Raw genomic sequence first — 13,960 nt, 5'->3', positions numbered from 1 at the left:
GTGTACCGGAGATTCCGTTCCTTTTCAAACACAACAGCTTGCCATGTCTTTGGCCACTCAGAAACTCTACATCGCCTTGAGTTATGCAGTTACTCTGATGTGGGTCAACCATGTCATGTTGTCCTTCTCTTTGAGGAACTGTTTGATCTGGACTTGAAATTACTCTAATGCAAACCTACATACTTTGATGACCACTAATCTCTTTATGTGTACGTTTTCAGTGACCTGTTAATATATCATTTTGGATTTCGAGATTAGCGAGATAATCCAGATAGCTAAAGTGATAACATGAGATTGAATCTGTCTTGGAGATAGCCAGGCCTGTTGCTGATGAAATGATAGCTCAAGTCCACCCACCTCCTAAGGGATATGTCTGGATCTGACATTGTGCCAGCAGCCAGCATCAGCTCACGTCCTCCACGTGTTAGTCTATCAACAATGGGACTCTGATAGTGTTAGGTTGAATCACTCTTTTCGTGTCTGAGATAGAGAGATTATGTTTTCACATGCAATGGTGGGAAAAGCAGGACATCAATTATGTGGGCAATGTAATCTTGATATGGGATGTCCATCACCTTATTTGTGTGGGTTTATTCCTCTTAGAAAAACCTACCAATATCACAGAAATACAAACATTTAAACTGGCTACGGATTCACACATACTTTTGGTATCTTTGGTATCCAATGGACTGATAGTGTGGGAGCGCTGGTTTAACATCTACTGTAGTTACAATGAATAAATAACAGGCATAAGCAAACTTTGTCTCATTGGATTTTATAAGAAGTATTATAAGCACAAGATGCTTGAGTTTATTTATTTTTTCTAAGTATGCTATGCTCCACTGCATCCTTTTTTTCTGGCAAAATAGCCTATGTGAGAAAGAGAAAATTAGTGACATCCCTTACCACAAACATAGTTTACTGTTGAAAAGGTGCACTTATATCAACCTCAGAATTACATTGACTAAAATAGATTAATTTGGATTGTTTTGGCAAAAAGGTGAGCTGGATTAAATCATGTAGTACCTAAAAAAGCCTTAAAATGTCCAGGGGAAGAGTCAACACATGTAGAAGTCCCAGGGGTGGACATGTGATCCCAACCAGAGTCCCATTCACCATCATCTGAACACAATTCAGGAGAGTCTTAATCAATTGTTAACTAAATGTAAACCATGTGCTAGAGAAAAAAAACATTAATTGAAGTCTGAACCCCGTTAGGATATAGAGTAGTCAATGGTGGACATTATTTTGCTCACCAGCCCAATCAGGCTTGTTACAAGAGTAGAGAGGATATTTACTATCCAAAAGGTCACTTACCTTCCGGCACACACATCGGTGAGAGAGGTCTGAGCATGTGAGCCAGGGCAGTGTCTGATATTCCAGGCCCAGCTTTGGTAGTTGTACCTGGATAACCTGAATATTTGCTAATTGGAGCACCTGTTACGAATGGAAATCAGTGTTATATAAGGTATATGACTAGCTGACAATTCTCTCTCTCTCTCTCTCTCTCTCTCTCTCTCTCTCTCTCTCTCTCTCCCTCCCTCCCTCCCTCCCTCCCTCCCTCCCTCCCTCCCTCCCTCCCTCTCTCTCTCTCTCTCTCTCTCTGTGTGTGTGTGAAATGTGAGCTAGCTAAAGCATAATCACCTACTTTCATTGAATATGGGTTAACTCCATTTTGGGCTCTTTGGAAACCCTGTGGTGGAGGTGAATTGAAGAAATCCTTGGCCCTTTGGAAACCCTGTGGTGGAGGTGAATCGAATAAATTCTGGGCCCTTTGGCAACCCTGTGGTGGAGGTGAATTGAAGAAATCCTGGGCCCTTTGGCATCCCTGTGGTGGAGGTGAATTGAAGAAATCCTGTACCCTTTGGCATCCCTGTGGTGGAGGTGAATTAAAGAAATCCTGTGCCCCTTGGCATCCCTGTGGTGGAGGTGAATTAAAGCAATCCTGTGCCCTTTGGCATCCCTGTGGTGGAGGTGAATTGAAGAAATCCTGTGCCCTTTGGCATCCCTGTGGTGGAGGTGAATTGAAGAAATCCTGTGCCCCTTGGCCTCCCTGTGGTGGAGGGAAATAATCCGATAGGCAGGGAGGAGGTGGAGTAGTTTTGGTCTGTGAAACTGAAGTTTCCATGTCTTTTTGTCTTTTTTTATGTTGCTGTTTCAGACCCTTCAGCTGCTTATTTTTCTGCGGTAGTGGGGCAAACCGGGATAGGACATAAACAAGCAATATAAACATGAGAATTGCTGATTGCAGTTAAAATAGGACTATGATTTACAAATTAAAAGGGACAGTTTGGAGTGAGTAGCCTACCTCAAATCTCTGAAGAGACTCAGCTACCACTGGAGAGATGGGCAGCTCAAACATGACAGGCTTCACTGGTGGAGAGATGGGCCGTTCAACCACGATGGGCTTCACTGGAGGTGGAGGGAAGAAATCCTGGGTCCTTTGGCATCTCTGTGGTGTAGGTGAAGGGAAATAATCCGATAGGCAGGGAGGAGGTGGAGTAGGTCTGGCCTGTGGAACTGAAGTTTCCATGTCTATCTGTCTTTTTTTATGTCGCTGTGTTAGATCCTTCAGTGGCTTATTTTTCCGCGGTGGTGGGGCAAACTGGGAAAGGACATAAACAAATAAAATAAAATCTAATTGTATTTGTCAAATGCACCGAATACAACAGGTGTTGACCTTACCGTGAAATGCTTGCTCACAAGCCCTGAACCAACAATTACGTTTTAAGAAAATAAGTGTTAAGAAAATATTTACTAAATAAGCTCAAGTAAAAAAACAACAACATATAAACGTGAGAATTGCTGATTGCAGTTAAAATAGGACTATGATTTACAAATTAAAAGGGACAGTTTGGAGTGAGTATCCTACCTCAAATCTCTGAAGAGACTCAGCTACCACTGGAGCGATGGGCAGCTCAAACATGACATTCTTCACTGGTGTTGAGATGGGTAGTTCAACCACGATGGGTTTCACTGGTGAAGAGATGGGCAGCTCAAACATGACAGGCTTCATAATTGGAGAGATGGGCAGCTCAGCCACGATGGGCTTCACTGGTGGAGATGGGAAGCTCAACCATGATGGGCTTCACTTGTGGAGAGATGGGAAGCTCAACCATGATTGGCTTCACTGGTGGAGAGATGGGCAGCTCAGCCAAGATGTGCTTCACTGGTGGAGAGATGGGAAGCTCAACCATGATGGGCTTCACTGGTGGAGAGATGGGAAGCTCAACCATGATGGGCTTCACTGGTGGAGAGATGGGCAGCTCAGCCACGATGGGCTTCACTGGTGGAGAGATGGGAAGCTCAACCATGATGGGCTCCACTGGTGGAGAGATGGGCCGTTCAACCACGATGGGCTCCACTGGATGTGGAGGGAAGAAATCCTGTGCGCCTTGGCATCCCTGTGGTGGAGGTGAATTGAAGAAATCCTTTGCACTTTGGCATCCCTGTGGTGGAGGTGAATTGAAGAAATCCTGTGCCCCTTGGCTTCCCTGTGGTGGAGGTGAATGGAAGAAATCCTGTGCCCTTTGGCATCCCTGTGGTGGAGGTGAATTAAAGAAATCCTGTGCCCCTTGGCATCCCTGTGGTGGAGGTGAATTAAAGCAATCCTGTGCCTTTTGGCATCCCTGTGGTGGAGGTTAATTGAAGAAATCCTGTGCCCCTTGGCCTCCCTGTGGTGGAGGGAAATAATCCGATAGGCAGGGAGGAGGTGGAGTAGTTTTGGCCTGTGGAACTGAAGTTTCCATGTCTTTTTGTCTTTTTTTATGTTGCTGTTTCAGACCCTTCAGCTGCTTATTTTTCTGCGGTAGTGGGGCAAACCGGGAAAGGACATAAACAAGCAATATAAACATGAGAATTGCTGATTGCCGTTAAAATAGGACTATGATTTACAAATTAAAAGGGACAGTTTGGAGTGAGTAGCCTACCTCAAATCTCTGAAGAGACTCAGCTACCACTGGAGAGATGGGCAGTTCAACCACTATGGGCTCCACTGGTGAAGAGATGGGCAGCTCAAACATGACAGGCTTCACTGGTGAAGAGATGGGAAGCTCAAACATGACAGGCTTCACTAGTGGAGAGATGGGCAGCTCAGCCACGATGGGCTCCACTGGTGAAGAGATGGGCAACTCAAACATGACAGGCTTCACTAGTGGAGAGATGGGCAGCTCAGCCACAATGGGCTTCACTGGTGGAGAGATGGGAAGCTCAACCATGATGGGCTTCACTGGTGGAGAGATGGGAAGCTCAACCACGATGGGCTTCACTGGTGGAGAGATGGGCAGCTCAGCCACGATGGGCTTCACTGGTGGAGAGATGGGAAGCTCAACCATGATGGGCTTCACTGGTGGAGAGATGGGCAGCTCAGCCACGATGGGCTTCACTGGTGGAGAGATGGGCAGCTCAACCATAATGGGCTTCACTGGTGGAGAGATGGGAAGCTCAGCCACGATGGGCTTCACTGGTGGAGAGATGGGCAGCTCAGCCACGATGGGCTTCACTGGTGGAGAGATGGGAAGCTCAAACATGACGGGCTTCACTGGTGGAGAGATGGGCAGCTCAGCTACGATGGGCTTCACTGGTGGAGAGATGGGAAGCTCAACCATGATGGGCTTCACTGGTGGAGAGATGGGAAGCTCAACCATGATTGGCTTCACTGGTGGAGAGATGGGAAGCTCAACCACGATGGGCTTCACTGGTGGAGAGATGGGAAGCTCAACCACAATGGGCTTCACTGGTGGAGAGATGGGAAGCTCAACCATGATGGGCTTCACTGGTGGAGAGATGGGCAGCTCAGCCACGATGGGCTTCACTGGTGGAGAGATGGGCAGCTCAACCACAATGGGCTTCACTGGTGGAGAGATGGGAAGCTCAACCATGATGGGCTTCACTGTTGGAGAGATGGGCAGCTCAGCCACGATGGGCTTCACTGGTGGAGAGATGGGAAGCTCATCCATGATGGGCTTCACTGGTGGAGAGATGGGCAGCTCAGCCACGATGGGCTTCACTGGTGGAGAGATGGGAAGCTCAACCAAGATGGGCTTCACTGGTGGAGAGATGGGAAGCTCAGCCACGATGGGCTTCACTGGTGGAGAGATGGGCTATAGATAGTGGTATAGAAAGAGAAGTTTAGTCCAGAAACAACATATAATCAATTACAATGTAATAGACGCATGGCCTAAAACATATCTGTTTGCTTACTTATGAATATGCAAACCATAATAATCATCCCCCCCCCTCATCATCCATTCTAACTCTGCTGTCTCATCCAACGAATAAACATACCTGTGCCCTACTCTGTGTGCACAACAGGGTAACACAATACCACATGAAGAACTTAGATTGGTACTCCTGACACTTCTGCCATGCAATCTCAATCATCTCCTCAAGAGTCCCAACGCTACAGGAGAGGAAACACACCAGGTTGTTTAGAATGTGTGGAAAGAGGCTTCATACCGTGGATACGAAACAGTCTTTATATTTCAGATCTGAACTCAATCTAGGTACTCTGGGTAATCCAGGTAATCTGAAACTCCATTACATTGGTCCAACATCTCAATCAACTTCACTGTAAAGGCAGTGTAATCATAGCACTCCAAATCCCAAAATGAATGTATCTGGTGGATTGTGTAGCTGTGCAGATGTCAATGCTGTGTTAACGAACAAAGTGCTTACTTTGCAAGAGGCCAAGGGGATGCTGCGAGGAATCCAGGCTGCTCCTGTGGGCTCTGCTGAGGGAGATCAGAGGAAGTAGGGAGGGGGAGATGGGCAGGAGCATCGACAATCTGAGAAGAACCAGCCTCTATTTCCCATTTGGCCCCTTGACCAGGTTGATCCTGGTCATACTTGTACGCATACTCATAGTTGTACTCGTTGTTGTTTAGGGTCCACCTCTCTGTAAAAAGAATGAGAGCAGAAGCTTGATCCTCTCATTTCCATAAAGGAATGGTAATACAATGATTAAACCAAGACCCAACAGAGGTGTGAAATGCTTACCCCAATGGCCATGTTCTTCATTCCAGTGGAAATATCCATAATCATCGCCCACGTGAAACCCGTCTGCATCAGCCTTAACAACATAATCAACATGGAGACAGTCAGGTGAGAACAACTTTAAAGAGCAAAACCTGTTATCAAAGCAAAAAAGCTGGAAGGTACAGTATAAATTGAATCCCTTTTAATGTTCTCAGAATGTATTGGAAAAAACATTATACCGAGACCTTTTAAAGCTAGAATCCTTAATTGAAACAATAACAAAGCGGACACCCCACCTCTCTTTTGGTAAAAAACTAAGGGATGGGCCTGGAGAAATATAACCACTCTCAAATTCAGACAAAGCTGGCCATCCATGATATCAAAATTACAGTGTTAACCATGTTTTAAGGTTATACAGTGTTGTTTTCATTACATTTACATTGTTTACACACATTGGAGTAAAACAAGCTTCTATTTTGGGTTCTGATGGGGTACATATGACAGTTGAATGAAGATCATGAGGCATTTATAATTATCTTCTTCAAGAATCAAATGGGTATATATCATTAACCTCTTAAGGATCGTACACTTTCTTTTGCCTAAAATGACATACCCAAATCTAAATGCCTGTAGCTCAGGACCTGAAGCAAGGATATGCATATTCTTGATACCATTTTAAAGGAAACACTTTGAAGTTTGTGAAAATGTGAAATTAATGTAGGAGAATATAACACATTAGATCTGGTAAAAGATAATACAAACAAAAAAACATGTGTTTTCTATATCTGTTTTTGTTCCATCATCTTTGAAATGCAAGAGAAAGGCCACAATATAATAATGCTGTTTAGGCGCAATTTAGATTTTGGCCACTAGATGGCAGCAGTGTGTATGCAAAGTTTCAGATTGATCCAGTGAAGTGTTGCAATACTGGACTATTTTGCATGAAGTCTGCCCAAATGTGCCGAATTGGTTAATTGATACATTTTCAAGTACATAACTATAGAGAACATACAAAAATGTTATGGTAATACAAGATGTAAGTTTACACACTCCCAGGAATGTCATACATGATGGATTATTAGCTTATACACTAACTTTCACACATCTAGATGGCCGGGTGGGGTGGGTGTGGAGCCAGAGACAGCAAGGGTTCAAACTGTAGAACCCAGTTCCTACATTTCAAAATAAAATGGATTTTATCAAACAAAACTATGCTACATTTTATCTCTGGGACCCTCAGGATGACAAATCAGAGCAAGATTACTGAATGTAACGTACATTATTTACCTTCAGAGAGGTGAATGTATCAAATCAGTTGCCGTGATATGTTTTTTGTTGTTGTGCACTCTCCTCAAACAATAGCATGGTATGTTTTCAATGTAATAGCTACTGTAAATTGAACAGTGCAGAATTTAAGCTTTCTGCCCATGTCTATGTCCTGGAAAGTTTGCTGTTACTTACAACAGTCATGCTAATCACATTAGCGCACGTTAGCTCAACCGTCCCATATATGGGACACCGATCCCGTAGAGGTTAATTAATAAGTCCAACAATGGATGTAGCAACTAAGGGTTCTAGTTTTAAGGAACCAAACAGCTAACGTTGGGAATATCTTGAAAAACTCCTGATCCCAAACGGGGACCAAACTGGAACGTTTCCAGTCCTAGACCTATGTCCCTGGAATCTTCTGACTGTAACATCATACTACTGACATTCCATGGACCTAAAGAAAACGTATTGAATGTTGTCAGAACTTCCTGGAGAAATATGTTACATAAAGAACATTATAAACTGGGTTGTTCGAGCCCTGAATGCTTAAACTGGGTGGTTCAAGCCCTGAATGCTGATTGGCTGACAGCCGTGGTATATCAGACCGTATACCATGGGTATGACAAAACACTAATTTTTACTACTCTAATTATGTTGGTAACCAGTTTATAATAGCAATAAGGCACCTCGGGGGTTTGTGATATATGGCCAATATACCATGGCTGAGGGCTGTGTCCAGGCACTCCACGTTGTGTTGTGCTTTTGCGTCATGCATAAGAACAGCCCTTAGCCTTGGTATATTGGCCATATAACAGACCTCCTCTGGCCTTATTGCTTAAGTAACCCACTGGGCACAGACATAATTTCAACATCTAGTTTGGAATTCATTTTGGTTGAGTTGTCAACTAAGGTGAATTCAACTTGAAATCAACAACAACAAAAATCACTGGGTACTTGCTAACTCTGGTCCATGGTGATAGTGTGGAGGAACTCACACTACCGCCCTGAACCAGAGCTAAATATGCTACTCGCTACCGCCTTGCTCCAGAGTGAGGTGTTTGATTACTCACATTATATGGATCCATAGTTGCTGGATCCATGGTTAGCCAATCTTCAACACAGACGCACCATCCAACATCTCCGGTAAAATTTACGGTAAGGTCTCCAACATCCGGAACAACAGACCGTAATGGTTTCAAAGAGTGATCCAAGTAGTAGTCTCCAGAAACAATTCGTTGCTACTAATAAACGAAAATCGATTGCTCGGGGTTATTTATAGGCTTGGAACTCACAGAGATTCTGTAGCTCATTCTGTAAATGTTTTAACTCTACTTTGAGTCATAATGTAAGTAATTACACTGCACGCGACCACTATTGACATGGGACGGGTTGTTCATTTGAGTCAAATATTTGGCCACTTCCTTGTGTTTGTTTATAATTGAAAATCAATAAACAATTTATCGTAAAGTTTTGGTCACTCACATTTGTCTCGATTGATTGTTTCTAAATATTTCCCGCAAATGTTCCACTAGTAGCCTAGGCCTAGCCAACAAGACAAAATAGGTTTCAAGGGAACACACAGCAACACATTATATTACTATTCTGTTCTATTTATGGGAACACCTATAGGGAACACCTATAGGGAACGTGCATAGGACATGTTTAGTCTCTCTGCATTACCAGTGTCTATTGGTAGCTTATAATGACAGACTCAATCACAAGGGATGACCGCGAATAAATGTTAGCTTTGCTGTTAGCTGATTTCTTAGCTGCTGAGACAGGGTGGTAGATGTTAAACCCCAGCTCTAGAACATGAGGCTGGGCTCCCTGCCTGTGCCATTAAACCCCTACAACTCATCCAGAATGCCGCAGCCCGTCTGGTGTTCAACCTTCCCAAGTTCTTTCACGTCACCCCGCTCCTCCGCACACTCCACTGGTTTCCAGTTGAAGCCCGCATCTGTTACAAGACCATGGTGCTTGCCTATGGAGCTGTGAGGGGATCGGCACCTCTGTACCTTCAGGCTCTGATCAGTCCCTACACCCATACGAGGGCATTGCGTTCATCCACCTCTGGCCTGCTGGCTCCCCTTCCTCTGTGGAAGCACAGTTCAAAACTGTTCGCTGCTCTGGCACCCCAATGGTGGAACAAGCTCCCTCACGACGCCAGGACAGCGGAGTCACTCACCACCTTCCGGAGACATTTGAAACCCCACCTCTTTAAGGAATACCTGGGATAGGATAAAGTAATCCTTCTACCCCCCCCCCCTAAAATAAAAATTTAAATTAAAAAAAATAAATTAAATAAATTTTTTAAAGATATTGTAAAGTGGTTATCCCACTGGCTATAGGGTGAATGCACCAATTTGTAAGTCGCTCTGGATAAGAGCGTCTGCTAAATGACGTAAATGTAAATGTTAATAAGGATTAACAGATTTGTTTCAGACATGAAACCGTCACTTTCTTAGAGATTGAAGACAGAATACAAGAATGTGTGAATGTAAATGTAGGTTGACTTGGATGGTTTGGGGTATGCCATTTGTTACAAAGGGGAGGTGACGAACTAATATTTAATGAAACAAATATTAGATAGGCCTACAGCAAAATTACTAAATTGTTATGTTGCTTTTAAAGCGCATTGATACATAGGCTAAATGTTTTGATGCATGTGGATTTCCAGTTGGGCGCCAGCGTCCTAATGATTGGGAGTGGTGCTGAAAGGACAGCTACTGCACCATACACAGAGCCTTTCGTTTCAGCAAAAATAATGGCTATTCTGTTCTATTTAATTATATGGGGACACGTTCTGTACAACCACATGGTTTGCATGTTTCAAAATATAAATGGATCAAAAGTGTTTAATGCTTTCTAATTCCATATGCTCCTTGTTGTAATATGAGGATTTGTAATTCATACATAAAGATTGCCCGATTATTGTTTCGATCTTAATCCAAATTGCAAAAGGCTTTACTCCGCATGTGTTACGTCAGCGACCCCCGTAGGACTGGAATAGAATGGGAGCGCTCCAACTCAGCGCTGAGAACCAGCGCGCGCCCATCCATGCCAAGATGTGTACCTTTCGTCTGTCTGCTCTGTGAGGCAGTTATGATACTGGCACGACTGCCTAAGGGTTATGGACAAAACAAAATAGAATCGTTTCATTGAGGAAGAAAATATATTTGGTGTCTGTTTTTTTCCCTTCTAATTACGCACGCAAACCTTCCACTATTACTCCTCCAAGCTCAGCTGACTTTCTATCGCTTGCTTCTCGGATAGTCCAGAGGAAGCGACTTGTGGCCGCTGTGGTTGGCATCGTCATGGTGTTGGCCCTTATCATAGCAATACCGCTGCTTGTGCAAAGTACCAAGACTTCGGCTCACTATGAGATGATGGGCACCTGTCGAATGATCTGTGATCCATACAGTTCAAAACCCGCCAGCGCCACGGCCATGGAGCTCATGCAGGACCTGAATGCTATTCCGCCGCCGCCAATGGCGCAAGGCTCCAAAGGTGAAATGGGGCGACCTGGGAAACCGGGACCAAGAGGTCCACCGGGAGAACCAGGACCTCCAGGCCCAAGAGGACCACCTGGAGACAGGGGAGATTCCGGGAAAGCTGGTTACCCCGCGGTAACGTCAGGGACTGCAAAGACCAAAACGGACATGGACGAGGTTAACACGGCACTCAGTGACTCAAAGGTTGCGTTCTATGTCGGGTTGAAGAACCCACACGAAGGATATGAGGTGCTTAAATTCGACGATGTTGTCACAAACTTGGGAAATCAATACGACCCAACCAATGGCAAGTTCACTTGCCAAGTGTCCGGAATTTATTTTTTCACATACCATGTGTTAATGCGAGGCGGCGACGGGACAAGCATGTGGGCAGACTTGTGCAAAAACGGACAGGTAAACATTATTTCATCCTATTAGCATATACGAAAATATTGTTTTCTCATTCAAGAATTTATTTGAAAACAATTTATGTCTTTAAAATACTATAAATGCATGCAAAAACCCAAAGGGTATGGAGAAAAACGTATACTTTACGCACTAATTTAACGCACTCACTTTATATATATTTTGGCTAGTGCACTTTTCGGCTTTATAGTAGGACATTAAGGCCCCTTAGCATCTGCTTAGCCATGGTGAACTCAGTTAAATCGGGCAGGCTATACATGAGATTACCACAGTAAAGCCCCCGTGTAGCTCAGTTGGTAGAGCATGGCACTTGCAACGCCAGGGTTGTGGGTTCGATTCCCACGGGTGGCCAGGATAAAAATAAAAAAAATCTATGCACTCACTAACTGTAAGTCGCTCTTATCCAGAGCGTCTGCTAAATGACTTAAATGTAAAGAAAGGCTTAAACTTTTAGCTGATTAAGCCCTTGTTCCCCCTACTGTGGTGTCCAAAGTGACATAATAAAACCTATTCTACGAAGTTGTAGTGGAGGAATTTGTCTGACCATAACTGACGAAATGTCCAAAGTGGTGTCCCAAGTGACATAATATGACCCAATCGACAAAGTGGTAGTGGAGGGATTTGTCTGACCATAAGTGACGAAATCAAATAACCAGAAAATATAAAGTTAATGAGGAAAATACTTATTTTGTGTATCCATTCCATTCATTACACAGGTTCGGGCAAGTGCTATTGCACAGGATGCAGACCAGAACTACGATTACGCAAGTAACAGCGTGGTTCTACACCTGGACTCTGGAGACGAGATTTATGTCAAACTGGACGGTGGCAAAGCACACGGAGGCAACAACAACAAGTACAGCACCTTCTCTGGATTCATTTTGTATCCAGATTAAATAGCCTGACAAGTTTTAGGCTATCCATGACTCTACCTCCAATTGAGGTCCAAACAGAACTTCATCGTTTATTTCGCTCTCTCATTTCCTTTGGAGAGCAGGGTGCTTGTAATGGTCTTCTAACTACTAATAATATATAGGATAAATAGGCTATATAGCAGTTGAGGTCGTTTGATTGAATGTGGTAAGATGACTTTATGCAGCAGTTTGTTTTACTCAATAGTAACACCTTATGTGGAGAAGTAGCCTATATGTAGCTAAGATCAAATGCACAGAGATAGAATCAAACATACAAAACCAGTCTTCGGTATATTCAGAGTCCAGAGTTGTGTTTTATTTTACAGCATTAGGCCAATAGTGCATTATATTTTGTCCTCATGTACCAATAAATATTATTTTACAGTATGTCTCATTGAATGTTTTTTCAAATATTACATTACATTTTAGTAATTGAGCAGAGGCTCTTATCCAGAGCAACTTACAGTAGGGTGTGCATATATTTTCGAGCTTTTTCGTACTGGTCCCCCGTGGTAACCGAACCCATAACACTGGCGTTGCAAGCACCATGTACTACCATCTGAGCAACACTGGACCACAGCATGGTTGAGTCTTATGGACCAACGCTGCAGGTTAGAATGACAACCTGCCAACCAACACTAGCGCTAGCGAAAATACTCCTCAGTTATAAATTCTATCATCAGAGTCAAGACTGAAATGTGTGATTTTCCTTCACACATTTAATGTTTTCCTTAAGGCTTTACTTCAACATCTTATGGTGAGGATCCTTATTTGCTCAATCTCCACAAGGTTAGTGCCTATTTGACAAAGGAGGTGATAATAATCTGCCCGTTCTACTACCTGAGGCCACAGGTTTGTTTAGATTTCGTTTAGTTAGGGTTGAGGTTAGGAATGTGGTTAAGGTTTAAGGTTGGGGTAAAGGTAATGACTATTGGTTCTCATAAAATAACCCACAGAGGCCCACATGTAAAAATACTACAGTTTACTCTAGAATACTACAGTACTTACTATATAATTATATAGTAAACTGTAGTATAGTGTAGAAAACTATAGTACACACTGCAGTATCCCTCAATCATGTGTATTACTTACTATAGAATGTTGTAGTATACTGTAAAATATTATAGTAAATACTACAGTATTATCCGCAAAGACAACACTGTAGTAAATACTACAGTAATGTCAGAAAGAAAACTACAGTCTGCAAAAACACTACACTTTTTAAACTATAGTAAATACTACAGTATTTAATTTGTATAAACACTGCCCATTCCCCTTACCCATATCGCAATTTGTGCCACCCAGACCTGAGGAACCTACATGCTAAGTCTAGACCATATATTGTATTCCCTACAGGTTATAGGAAACTATCCATTCAGACCCCAGTCCTACCTACAGGTTATGGAAAATGTACTATTTTAGTATTTCTCCAGTAGGTAGAAAGCCTCCACTTCTATGTCAAAGATAATAAAACAAAACACTATAGTAAATGCTAGAGTAATGTCCGAAACATCACTACAGTAAGTACTACAGTATAGTACAATCCACAAAAACACTACAGTAAATATTGCAGTATACTCCAATCTGCTAAAACTCTACATTAGTTACTGTAGTATATACTACAGTTTTATTTTACTACAGTATTTATACTATAGTTAACTGTAAATAGTACAGTATACTACAGTATACCACAGTAAATATTACAGTAAAGGCTACAGTAAATACTACAGTATTCACCTCATTGTTTTTACATACTTTAGCAAATTCTATATATTTTAGATTTTTGTGAATACTACATTAAAGTATGCAAAAACACTATAGTGACTATACTATAGAATTTATACCATAGCACCCTATAGTATTTTTTTATGTGGGGGAATAGAG

General features: G+C 42.8%; 2 protein-coding genes and 1 long non-coding RNA gene across 7 annotated transcripts; 1 reads left to right on the top strand and 2 right to left on the bottom strand.

Moving 5' to 3' along the window:
- Positions 1-759: 759 nt before the first annotated feature.
- Positions 760-4,673, bottom strand: LOC121565593. Of its 5 annotated transcripts, XR_006661549.1 has the most exons (5): positions 2,309-2,367; positions 1,649-2,182; positions 1,318-1,437; positions 1,027-1,122; positions 760-870 (listed from the first exon to the last, which is right to left on the bottom strand). It is a non-coding gene; the product is annotated as an uncharacterized LOC121565593 (long non-coding RNA). The 5 variants fall into 5 exon arrangements; XR_006661551.1 differs by lacking the exon at positions 2,309-2,367 and adding an exon at positions 4,644-4,673 and having other exon boundaries at positions 760-1,122; positions 1,649-1,908; XR_006661550.1 differs by lacking the exon at positions 2,309-2,367 and adding an exon at positions 3,117-3,157 and having other exon boundaries at positions 760-1,122; positions 1,649-1,908.
- On the bottom strand, positions 3,484-4,229 carry LOC123491964 (calphotin-like). The gene is made up of 2 exons (XM_045223467.1): positions 3,930-4,229; positions 3,484-3,803 (listed from the first exon to the last, which is right to left on the bottom strand). The coding sequence occupies exons 1-2, from the start codon at positions 4,215-4,217 to the stop codon at positions 3,642-3,644; spliced, it is 450 nt and encodes a 149-aa protein (XP_045079402.1). The 5' UTR covers positions 4,218-4,229; the 3' UTR covers positions 3,484-3,641.
- A 5,710-nt stretch (positions 4,674-10,383) lies between the features above and the next one.
- On the top strand, positions 10,384-12,460 carry LOC121555822 (complement C1q-like protein 2). Its single transcript, XM_041869673.2, has 2 exons — positions 10,384-11,150; positions 11,879-12,460. Exons 1-2 carry the CDS (start codon positions 10,560-10,562, stop codon positions 12,056-12,058), a joined length of 771 nt encoding a protein of 256 aa, XP_041725607.1. The 5' UTR covers positions 10,384-10,559; the 3' UTR covers positions 12,059-12,460.
- The last annotated feature ends 1,500 nt before the right edge of the window (positions 12,461-13,960 follow it).

This window comes from Coregonus clupeaformis, chromosome 1 (genome assembly GCF_020615455.1).
Source record: "Coregonus clupeaformis isolate EN_2021a chromosome 1, ASM2061545v1, whole genome shotgun sequence".
Classification (NCBI taxonomy): domain Eukaryota; kingdom Metazoa; phylum Chordata; class Actinopteri; order Salmoniformes; family Salmonidae; genus Coregonus; species Coregonus clupeaformis.
Note: the sequence above shows the minus strand (reverse complement) of the source record. Positions and strands in the feature narration are given on the sequence as shown.